This window comes from Trachypithecus francoisi, unplaced genomic scaffold (genome assembly GCF_009764315.1).
Source record: "Trachypithecus francoisi isolate TF-2019V2 unplaced genomic scaffold, Tfra_2.0 Contig00107, whole genome shotgun sequence".
Lineage (NCBI taxonomy): Eukaryota > Metazoa > Chordata > Mammalia > Primates > Cercopithecidae > Trachypithecus > Trachypithecus francoisi.
This window is the reverse complement of record NW_022680475.1, coordinates 174,575-187,527: the sequence shown is the minus strand read 5'-3', so window position 1 is coordinate 187,527 and position 12,953 is coordinate 174,575. Positions and strand designations below refer to the sequence as shown.

Sequence of the window (12,953 nt, the reverse complement as noted above, 5' to 3'; positions counted from 1 at the left end):
TGTGCGGATCGCAGCCACCCACCGCCCATCCGCCCACTCCCAGCCTGTGCAGCCACCGCCAAAACCTTCCGTGAATGTGGGACGCGTAAAGGCAGCAGCGCCTGGGGGAGCTGAGCAGCCTCGCCAGTTCCACGTCTCCGGTTCGAGACCCCTCGGTTCACCGCTGTGCTGAACTCACCCGGAGTCAGGTTGAGACGGCAGCCTCCACCCAGGGGCACTGGGCAGCAGCCCTGGGAACTCCGCAGCGTCCGTGCGAATAACGAGCGCAGCGCCGCGGAACCGCTCCCCCAGGACCTGCTGCTCCGGCTGCTCCCGGATTTCTCCCACTCTGTCTGGGAGCCGTCCTTCCTTGTCTTCCCTCTTCCTCCTCTGCCTGCAGCTGCTGCGCTCGCTCCTCCCGGCGGTGGCGCAGGGCTCCTTCCGCCTCCTCCTCCGGGCGCGCGAGCTGTGCGCGGTGCAAACCAGCGGGCTCCGGGCTCCTCCCGGCCAGGGGTGCGCACCAGCCCCACGCCAGAAACTGGACTTCCCCGGAGCAGAGCTAGGGATATGCCTTGTGCGGCCACTGGAGACACGAGCTGGAGGAGGCAACCATCTGTACCCCTCTAGCACCTAACACCTCCTAGATCACAGACATAATTGGCTACTCAGCTTGACTAAGCCATCACCCCAGACTTCTTCCTAAATAGCTCCAGTAATTTACAAGCGCAGAAAAGTAAATGCGGGGTTTGAGCACATATCTGTGTTAACAGTATTGTCTGTATGGAGATGCTAATTTGGCTAGATTCTAGGGATGAAATGTTCAAGGAATGGTATATGATTCTGTCTGGTTGTTATTTTGACGTATTTTGACTATACTTACAGATCTGTAACATAAACCAGCAATCTTCTAATCATGACAACACAGATTCCTAATCGAAGGCAACTGATACTTACTGAATACCAGGCTCTGTTTAATAGTCTCTTGTTTTCCCAGCTAATCTTTACTACAATTCTGTGAGCACTACTAGCATCCCTACTGTATATTTTAAGAATTTGAGACTAACTTTTAAAACAAGAAGGTCTTAAAACAAGACTAAGTAACTTGTTCAAGCTCGCAGAGATTCTAAGTTTCTGAGCCTGAATACTAACTGAAAACTGTAGCCCTCACAACCCATACCCTGTGTATAATGTGTTGTAGCATCTTGGATGGTACTGTGTAATTGAACCAACAAAGATAATAGGACTATCAGCAAATACACATCAAGAGACTAATGAATACCTAGAATCCTAGTGAGACTTGTAAATAATCAAGCACCCTATGTAACAATAGTTCAAGTGCATGCTAAACATGCAGATTACTTATAAAAGAACATCAACCAGTATGAGTTAAGACAGGCAAATAACGTTCATAATGTTGAGAATCAATGTCCAGCCACATATGAGTTGAATTCCCCACTCTAAAAAAGAGGGCAGATATGATGTATTCTAAGAAGTCTACAATGGGCATGGTCTTTTTGCAATCAAGGCCTTGTAAACACTTGTTTCCCATTAAGAATATGCAATAGCTAATTAATATTAAATTTAAAAATCAATGATAATTTATTTCAACAAATCTTACATGAAAAAATCATTACTCATTCAAGCTTTTAGAATTAAATAGCATTGAATGTCAAATTTACTTCAACCCATAGAAATAATAGACAGTTAATTAATAAAGTAAGTAATTTAATTAACTTTACTTTTGTGTCATGGTGTATTTTTCCTTAGGAAAACAATAAGAATTTTTTTCCATGGTATAAAATACTAGAATATGACTTTTATATTTTTCTTCATGAAGATGAGAGAATAAAATAAGCACAGATATATTTATTGTCAGCAAATCTATACAGATCATTCATTCTCCACTCAAGAAATTATTCTAGGCAAGCTTTATTTCTCCATATGTACAAGGCAATTCAGGGATCAAATGAAAGGGGAATTTATTCACAAGTGAGCAATTTTAAAGCACCTAAATTAATATCAACCATTAATTAACTAATTAAGATTAGATTTTCTTTATAAACAACTTTAAAAGACTATGAATAAGGTGTAACAAACTTCTACTTTATAAATACTACTATTCCTATTGAACACAAAGATATATAATTATATTTTTCTTCCTACTTAAAATATTTATTGATCCTGGCATAATAATATCATGGATATAAGGTTTATGCTAATTTTTTCACATGCCAAGTACTTCAAAACGCTTATTATCTTTCCGTAAGCTTTTACGTGCATATATTTTATCTCTCCAACTAAAGAATAAGCTCCTAAATAAGAGTAGTTTTGTCTATGAATTTTACTCATTTTAACACATTATTAACTTCTTTTATGTATTCATTTATTGATTCAAAAAATAGGTGTCCATGCCACCTTTTCTAAACCTTGTGCAAGATTATATGCAAACTTGATATAGTCCTTGACCTCATGGAGTTTACAGTGCAGAAATGTGCAGTAATTTTAAAATCTATTTATTATTATTTAAAGCAATAAATGCATACATTCTTACCGAAAATAAATGAAAAGTCTGTCTGAACTCCTTGGCCAAGGCCAAAACATGAAAGCAAAAGCACTGCCCGCCTGAAAACACTAAAAACAACTCTCAAGAGGGTTTCTCTGTTGAAACAGTGCATCTCATTATGGAAATAATGAGAAAAATTAGTAACTGTGCAAATGACAGCACACATGCATCTTTGTGGTTTCTGACCTTTTAGCATCGTCAAAAGCAAGACCACAAGCCTTTCAACACCATGCATGGTGTTAATCTTGCACAGAATATAATGTTTTCACATATTTTATTCTGATTTCCTGTAAAGTAATTTCAATTTTTAGCTAAAGCTAATGGGTTTTTCTAGTGAAAATATTGTGAACTGAATGACTTTCCAGTGAGATCTGTGTACCATGCGCCATTTTCATGCTCATGCTCGTTTCTCTGAAATCTATTTGCCTTTAATTCACCATGATAAAATTCCTTTGGTACTTTCACTGGCAACCGTCACATAGTGACACTTGCATCTAAATGTAATTCAATTTGAGCTTGGCAGTGTTTGCTTTTTTATCCTAAAAGGGAAGTTAGAGGGAACAAGGGGCAAAGACGTGTGTAAGAATATCTGAGGGACCATCACAGCATCATCACAAACTCAAGATTTTTTTGAAACATTGGACAAGGGACCGACAGCCATGCCCTGGGATGGCTGAAACACTTCACAACCTGCTCATGTTCATGACCAAAATCATCTCCTAAAATGAATTCAATTTGTAAATGTCATAACATTGTTTGTGTATAAGTAATCATAAAGCAGTGTTAGGGAAGGGAGTATAATCTACTAATAAACTGGAACAAAAATATTAGACAAAATTCAAGAAGATTCTAAAAGAAGGAAATCAACCTGTCTGTTCTAAACAGAATTGAAAAAAGCACATAAATCATAGCTCTATACATTGACCATAGACTTAAAACATAACATAATAAAGAAGGCAGATAACTCAGGAAAACGTTTCTATTGAATCTGCTCCTTAAAGTTTTCCCATACTTTTATTTTAATAACAGGGGCATACATTTAAATCTCACAAAATCAAATATATTTTGCTGATTCAGTTTGAAGCAGATAGAGGAGCGTGCCCCAATGCTGTGACTGCGAGCTGTCACTGTAACATACCACTGCTTTACACTTACCCACGGGCTAAAATGTTCAACCCTAGAGTCACGACTTTGTATATGGCAGGAGATTGCTACTATAAGCAAATATATTTGGCTGAAGGGTAGATAAAACTTTAGGCCATTATATCATTCACTAAAATTTAGCAGGCATTTACATATTTACCTACTTAGTTCATATGACAAATATGTTTGAGAGTCTGCTATATACACACAAAAAAATGGAACTATCTTAAAAATGTAGAGATTAATTTAAAAAATGGAACTGAAGGGTTAACTGTGATGGCTGAAATGAAGAGAACAAAACTAGAGGGCACTTCAAGGAGAACAGGCATGAGAGAGGCATTATAATTTGGAGGGTGCTATGATTTGAACCTATGTGTCCATCCAAAGGTTGTATGTTGAAACTAAAATCCCAGGATAATGGTATTAAGAGATGGGGCTTTTGGTTACGTGATTAAGTGAAGAAGGATCCACCCTCATGAATGAGATACATGCCCTTATAAAAGAGGCTTTAGAGGAATGCCTGGCTCCTCAGTCTCTTCTCCATGTCCTTCCATTGTCCGTTTTTGCCCACTCTTGTCAAGTGAAGGCAAAGCAAGAAGGTACCATCTTCGGAGCAGACAGCAGCCCTGACCAACCACCAAATCTCGGCTGCCTTGATTTGGACTTCCCAGCCCCAGAACTGTGAGAAACACATTTCTGTTATTTATAAATTACCCAATCTGTGGCATTTTGTTATAGCAGCACATAGACAAAAACAGAGGGTAAACAGCCTGGTGACTAGATAATTTGGAAACTTGAGATGATTTAATGTCGCTGATTCTCCGTTTTCTCATATGTGAAGTGAAGGAAATAATGCTGATTACTTCATAGTTCATTGTGCAAATTAAATTAACTAAATAAAGCAAGCAATATCATTCCTTTTATCTAGTAAGCACTGTTTAAGTGTTGTTATTATTACACGAGGAAACCGAGAACTTCCCAAAATAGAAGGATGTGGCAACCAAAACCAAGATATAAGAAAGGGCCAAAGTTCGCTGTGACAGTTTTGTCACGTGCTGGTTAGGGAAGCTAGTGTAACGTTACATACAGGTATTATTTTAGGATAATTTTACTCTACCCTGAACTACTCCAGCACTTTGCCTGGGTCTTTTATTGCACTTCTTAGTTTGTCTCTTTAGTTATGGTTATTTATATAAATCTTTCAGCTTCCAACAAAAATAAGCTTGTAGTGGGACAAATTTTTTTTTTTTTTTTTTTTTTGAGACGGAGTCTTGCTCTGCCGCCCAGGCTGGAGTGCAGTGGCCGGATCTCAGCTCCCTGCAAGCTCCGCCTCCCGGGTTCCCGCCATTCTCCTGCCTCCGCCTCCCGAGGAGCTGGGACCACAGGCGCCGCCACCTCGCCCGGCTAATTTTTTGTATTTTTAGTAGAGACGGGGTTTCACCGTGTTAGCCAGGATGGTCTCGATCTCCTGACCTCGTGATCCGCCCGTCTCGGCCTTCCAAAGTGCTGGGATTACAGGCTTGAGCCACCGCGCCCGGCCAGGACAAATTCTTAAGGATCTATGTCAAAGCAATTTTTCTATTTCCTACAGCAAGTAACCCAGTAGTAATCACCCATAATTTGTTAAAGAAATAAACATAGGAAGATTAATTTCAATTTTTTTTTTGCTAATTTTTAATCAGAATTATGCCTTTGTTAGGGAGGGAGAAATTATAAATTGTGAGGACATGAGTATTAATATTTAAATCTGTTATTCTGCTTTATTTTAGAGTTTGCCATGTTTTGTGATTGGAAAAAGAAACAGGACATTCTATACAGCTGCTGCAAAACGTGTGGTCTTTCAGTGAACTAGCAGCACCAACATTACCAAGAGTTCCTTAGTTTGCAGGACTACTGAGTCAGAATTTGCGTTTTGACAAAACTCCAGGTGATTCATGCTATGCATTTAAGTTGGAGAAGCACCGTTTTATAGTTCTCCTTATGTCCTGAGTGCATTGTCAGTGAAAGAAAATACTATACATATGATGATAATAATAATGGTGATATTAACAAAAATGTAACTATTAGTAATTTTATATGCTCTCCCAGATACTAAGTCCTTTATTTAATACTTGGTATAATTCTGTCAAGTTGCAGTTGATATCACCTACTAAACTGATACTCAGAAATCGTAAGTAATTTTCCAAGGTAACAAAGCTAGTGAATCACAGACAAGATTTTTAAACTCTTGCTGCTTCATTCCAAAGACCAAACTCTTTCTAACTTATGATTAATACATTCGCTTCTACCTTCCATTTCCTGAATGTGGTTTCCTTTCTATTTCATTAGCTTTATTTATACGTGACTGATTTTTAAGCCTAATATTTTCAGAATACGGTGTACTACAGGTTAATAAGGGCAACACCAAGTAATATCATGTTGAGAAAGTGTGCAGAAGTAGCATCAAGAAACAGAGATCTTTTCCAAAATGTTTACTGAAAAGCATTCAATAAAACAAGACTTTCTACTTAGAAATTCTATCTTGCATAACTCAAGTGGAACATGATTATTAAAATGACAAAAAAGATTCCATAATGGCTTAAGAGCTAAGAATAAGAATTGCTATATAAAAATGCATAAATATGCCATATGAATGACATCTATAAGAATCATGGGAGTGCTATTTAGTATTTAGTATTTAGTTCCATTCTGCAGTATGATCAAAAAGAAGCGTCTGTATAATTCACTGTGCATTATAGCACAATAAATCACCTCATTAGGCTAAGAGAAGTGTAAAGATTTACAGTCTAGGAAAGTCCACTAGATATTCTTAATCACTTCTTAGACTGTACTGTCCCCCATATTTCTCTTTTTCTATAGAAAGATTGAACATGGAAAGGCTTTATTTTAAATCCAGCAATGAATGGGATGTCTGTGAAGCAAGAACTAGATGGAAATTGACATTTTAAAAGAAAGATTGGCTTCTGAAGAGATATAGCTATGACCTTGGTCTTTTTGTTGGAGAGAAGTATCCCCAGCCTTGTACGATTTTTCCCAAAGCACATTTTGTATTGCTCTCTCTTCATCTCTGGTTCCTGTCACATGGCCCCTCCCTCGCTCTGTCTGGTGACTTCTGAGAAAAACGCTTAAATTCTCCAGAGAAGATTGAGAACAATGCTAAATATTCCTCAGAGAAGCAAAATTTTATGTTAACAGTTTATATTTTCACATGAAATTCTCTATCTCCTCTCTCTGTCTCATATATGTGTGTGTGTATATATATGTATATATGTATGTATGTATATTATATATACATATATATACACACACCTACACACTGCCATTTACCTCCCAGGTTATACATCCTGAAATCTTAAAAGTAGAAAGCCCTCATTGGCCGCGGTGGCTCATGCCTGTAATCTCAGCAGTTTGGGAGGCTGAGGCGGGCAGATCACCTGAGGTCGTGAGTTTGAGACCAGCCTGGCCAACACGGTGAAACCCCATCTCTACTAAAAATACAAAAAATTAGCTGGGCATTGTGGTGTGTGCCTGTAATCCCAGCTACTCAGGAGGCAGAGGCAGGAGAATCAATTGAACCCGGGAGTCGGAGGTTGCATGAGCCAAGACCACCCGGTTGCACTCCAGCCTGGGTAACAAGAGCAAAACTCCACCTCAAAAAAAAAAAAAAATTGGAAAGGCCTAAAGGCCTTTTGAAAATGAGATTTGTCAAATATTTCTTACCAGAGTGAAGAAAATGAAGTGCGGACCCCACATAACTTGTCTGAGGTCACATAGGCAGTCATGCTGCAGCAGGCTTACTGTTTCTCTTCTATGACATGTATTACTGTTTTTTATCATTTCAATAGCTTTCTAGTCAATAGTGGGACAAAATTTCTAATTTAGGAACCTAATTTTCTCTGCAAATCTTATTTACATCTCTAGCTTATTAATACACCTCAGAAGTGTTACAGAAATTAATTAGTAGAATTTTGAAGAGTATTTTGAGGTATGCTGGGAAAAATCATGTAAAGTATCAATGATTAGAAACTAAGCAATCAATACTAGATATTGCAAAATTATATTTAAACTTTCATATGGTACAAATAAGTCATTTTAATGTACATACAGTCATTGTACTTTGTAAACTTGCATATAAAATACTTGAAAAAATAACATTTCAATATGTAAAATGTAAATATACAAACGTAAGGAACAGAAAGAATAGGTGAAAATAGTAAGGCTAAAAACACAGTACAGTCTCATCCTCAGAAGACTATAAAAGAATTCTCAACCTCAAGAAACAGGAGAACTTGAACATGGAAAGTACCCTCTTCTAGCTATACTGATTATGGTACATAATTTTAAAAGGCTTTGAGAGGGAAGGGAAATGTTTTATTATGGATTCAGCAAAGTTATGGGGATGTTTCTTAACTATCAGCTACTTTTGAAATTCCCATAATCTTTCTATAGATGACAAAGTTACACAAATACGAAGGGAAAGAAGAGGCCCTGCAAAGGTGATAATGCAATTCTCTTTTCAATGATAAGATATTTCTAAGCACATATCTGCTAATCAAATTGATGTGCATTTAACGTTCTTTTACCGACATCTGTCAAAGTGGCTAAAGTAATCCTTCATAAGGAGACAATTTTTTTCTCCATATAATACTCTAACATTTCCAATTCAATTTTCCTCAAAAAAGTTTACATGATATACATATACAATTACTAAAACTTCGGCTGCATAAATAATTTAAATGGACTTTACTTCAAAGATAATATTTACTTTTAAAGTTGGAAACCTTTGAGTCATCAATTAATTAGAATTATCTTGTATCTTTCTTTATAAATAAAATGTTTTGTCCCTACTTATTTATGATTTGGAAATTTTCACCTGGAAAATCCCATTTTCATTTGGATGCCTTGTCTTTAGTATAAAATTCAGTACTTCCATTTCAATATAATTTTTTGATTGATTTTTACTTGAAAAACTGATAAAATAAGAAAAGTAAAAAATAGAGATAAACTTTAATACAGTGTTATTTGTGACTGATAATAAAATCAAGAAAATAAAATATATAAAATAATTATAACTATTTAAATAAACAAAGTATCACATAATGGGCAAAATATTCTTCTGGCTAGTCAGATGATTTTGACAGGTTGTTTATGGGTTCTGAAGTTCAGTTTGCTCATCTCTAACCTGAGGTTGAACTGGGTATGGCTTGTTTGGCTGAACTCTGGAAAGCTGGTCAAAAAAGTTGCATTTGGATTCTTCTTCCTGTTACTGTATACAATAGAATCCTTCCTGTTTCTACCACAAGATTCAGAACACAGTCTCTGACCTTTCCAAATAATTTCAGAGTCTCCTTGCTCTCCCGCAGCCTTCTCATAAACGACTCTTCCGTGTACACTGTTTGTCAACACCAAGCTCGAAGTATACTTGATGCCACCCCTTCCTTTGCCATCTTCCTACCTGTATCCAGTCTGTAGCTCACCCATTTCAAACTGGAGAAATATCTCTAATGCGTCCATTCTACGCGTTCTCTGTCCAGTCTGTAGCTCACCCATTTCAAACTGGAGAAATGCCTCCAATGCGTCCATTCTACGCGTTCTCCATCCAGTCTGTAGCTCACCCATTTCAAATTGGAGAAATGCCTCCAATGCGTCCATTCTACGCGTTCTGTGTCATAACCACTCTAGGTCAAACCACAGTCAAACCCATAAATTCAATATTTTGATGGGTCCCTAATGTATCTGCATATTTCCACTTCCTGCCTTCTACCATCTGTTCTCTAGAAAGCAAAGAGAATAATCACCAAAAGAAGAAAAAGAAAAAGAAAACAGGAAAGGAGTTACAGCAGGTCACTGCCCTAGATAAATCTTTCAGAAGCTTCCTAATACTTGTGCAAGAAAGCTCACACCCCATATTCTGACCCCCTAACTCCAAATGTATCTATAACCTCATGTCATACATCCCTCCTTTATTATGCTCCAGCCACCATGGCCTTCTATTACTCATACACACTGACCATTCTCCTGTGAGAAGGCCTTGTCATGTGCTCTTTTGGTTGCCTGCAATTCTCCTGTCATTGTCTCCTCATTCAGGCCTGAGCTTAATTTCCTCAAAGTGGCCTTTCTTGATCCCACCTTATTTCATTTCATCTTCAACCTCTTTTAAAAATCCTCAGTCTGATTTTTCTTCATGGTATTTATTATAATATGTCAATATATTATCTCTTTATATGATTACTAATTTATATTGAGGGGAACCTTTTGAATAATATCTCAATAGGCCAAGTTTCTACTCCTTTGTCCTCATCCCTTAATTCCCAGCACTTGGCACAGGATCGAGTACAACAGCTTACTGACTGCATAATGAACCTCATATAAGATAACGTCAAATAAACCTTGGGGAACTGCAGGCATGTTCCCTTACTCTTGTACTCTTATTCTTAAAGTGAAAATATATTCAGGTTATATAATAAGAATATGTCCAGCTATATTAGTACAAAAGGGGGTTGTTCTTTATTCCTTATCCCATGTTGGTTTGGGTTTTCCAATAACCTAAAATGCAAATTTATATGCTGAAAGTTTATTAAGAAATACCCTTGGGATTAAAAGGAAGCAGTATTGGGCAGAGGAAGATGAGCTGTGATGCAATCTCAACACATTCTTCCACCAAACTTACAGAGTTCTTCAGAGGTGTCTGGATTGGGACATGGAGGGTGGGCTTCTGTACCGCACACATCAGCCAGTCACTGTGGAAAGGCTTCCCTGGAAGGAACATGACCATGGGAATGGGGCGGGTCTCTTACAACCAAGAAATTTCCCATAGAAGGCTGACAGCTAAGGGCTCTCTGCCACAGTTCTCCCACCAGCTAGGAAAATAAGTCCTTCATCCAGAAAGGATGTACAAGACAATATATCACGGAGGCCAATGTAATCATGTTGCAATTGTCCTCAAGTCATAATTGAAACAGAGGGACTGCTTCCTTCTACCAGCCATATTAGCTCACAAATATATTTGAGAACAATATAAAGTGATAGATAAAAATCTGGGGCGATAATGGGAAAACCTTGTTATATTTCCGGAGTTGCTATTAAATATTTAGGTAATAAATGTAATACGTAGATAAATCTTTAGACCATGGGCCCATCTAAAAAACTAAAATGCTCAGATTAGCTGAATTTTAATCCAATGAAGTACTATTTTTAAGACTCTTGATGCAGGCAGATCTATTTTGTCTGTAATTAGGTTAATTAAGTTGTTATCTCTTTTTGATTATTTTATTGTATTTGTAACTAGCAATCCATGATTAAAGGAGAAAATACAATTCTTGAGAATGTGGTGGTATTTCCTATTTACAGATTATCTTCCCCTGAGTGGCAGCACTAAATATTCACCAAATCAAGAAACAACTTTATGAAGAAACAAAGAAATAAGATAACCTCATATAAATCCAAAAATAATGACCAAATACTATTCACCTGGAGACATGAGAAAGCAAAAGTTGGACGTGGAAACCTTTGTTAGTGACCTCATGCTTCTCCCTAGATGCTTTTAAGATTCTCTCTTAAACTTCGATGCTTAATAAATTTCTTAAAATTTGTCAGAGTAATTGTTTATTAGGCTTCATTTCAGAATACTTGATGTCAAAAGACAAATGAAAAGATGTTGACAAAGTCTTAATGTGAGAACAAAATATTCTATGCCAAGTGCAGTTGACATTTATATATTCCCAGATCCTGGAAAAACATTTTTTAATAAACATAAAAATCAGGAAGTCTATTACCCATGTATCCCTCTCCCTCAAAGTGTCCACTAGAAGATGACTTTATTTTGATAGAACAAAATAAATAACTCACAACAATTGTGTTAATATGAAAGTATTGATGTTAATATTGTATTGGTAAATAGAATTAAGTCCTTTTTTAAAATAAAAATTATACTTAGAGGTATAAAACAGGATATAAGTTGACAGGCTCAATAATCTGTGGTCAAGACTTCAGTGTATATTTACTCCCAATCAAGGGGCAAAGAAGAGGTATATATATAAGCTTTCTTCACTTTACAAATAATGACCATTTGTATGATGAAATTGAGAAATGTGCATTTAAACATATGATTGAAAAGTGTAAAACTATTTAAAATTATATTTAAAATCATAGAATCCTTTAAAATTACTGGGAAATAGCAAAAAATATGACATAGCAATAAAACTATGATAAATATGGGGTCAAATAAAATAGAAACTATTAAAAATAGGGGAAAAAACCTTCATATGTCAGAAATTGAAAAAATACCTATTACAACCAAAAACTGGGGGAAAACATGAAAAACAGATCATTAAAGTGTGTTATGAAAACACAAAAGCACACACAACACACAGAAAGTATATACTATAGACCCAGTAAGAGTACCTAAAACAGAAAGTAAGATGATAGAAAAAAATACAACCTGGGAAAGAAACAGGAGAAGAAAGTAGGCGGAGCTTGCAGTGAGCTGAGATCCGGCCACTGCACTCTAGCCTGGGTGACAGAGCGAGACTCCGTCTCAAAAAAAAAAAAAAAAAAAAAAAAATTGTAGTATCAAAGTTAGTTAGGACATCTTAATATTGAAAGATATAACTTATAATAAATATATAATATTTAGAAATCTTTACGTCTCGAATAAGATACTGTAGAAATACATAAAATTTGGACAAATTCAAGAAATACAAAGTGAAATAAGCATGATCGTATAGAGAGACTTGAAATCACCCTCTGACAAAGTAAAAAGTCCTGTAAATAAAGTAGAAATGATCCTGTAATAATAACATCAGGAAGAAAGATCAAGCAGCTCTATAGTAAAATCTATACTTTATAGATCTGTATTTCCTAAGTATTCATAGCATAATTATGAAAATTACTGCTGTGTTAGGCCACAAAAACTTCAATAATTTCCTGAATAAGTAAAAACATTTGTAGAACACACAGGATTATGATGTATTCAGTAAAAGCACATTTCTGTTTGTGCCCACAAATTTACACAGGGAGGAGATAGTCACTGGGCTCACGACCTGTTATGTCTCTATGGGTTACAGGTATTATAACTTACCTGATGACATAGGCTATGATACTTGACCAGGTCCAAATAGGAGCAAAGGACAATAAGGTGTCTTAGGGAACCGACTGTAGGAATTGGAAAAGAATAAATTTGTTAATGAATTCTCTGCCACAAAAGCTGGATGGAGAAGAAATTTTAGTTCGATATATGCAAAACAACTGACACCACAATCCCTTCTAG

General features: G+C 36.6%; 1 protein-coding gene across 1 annotated transcript in view; it reads right to left on the bottom strand.

Moving 5' to 3' along the window:
• The window catches only part of LOC117098186, a 46,826-nt gene extending 37,489 nt beyond the window's left edge, over nt 1-9,337 (bottom strand). The window contains exons 1-2 of the mRNA XM_033236591.1: nt 9,163-9,337; nt 179-575 (exon numbers count right to left, since the gene is read on the bottom strand). Of these exons, the coding sequence (XP_033092482.1) occupies nt 179-575; nt 9,163-9,337 (572 nt within the window). The remainder of the gene's footprint in view (nt 1-178; nt 576-9,162) is intronic.
• Nucleotides 9,338-12,953: the final 3,616 nt, after the last annotated feature.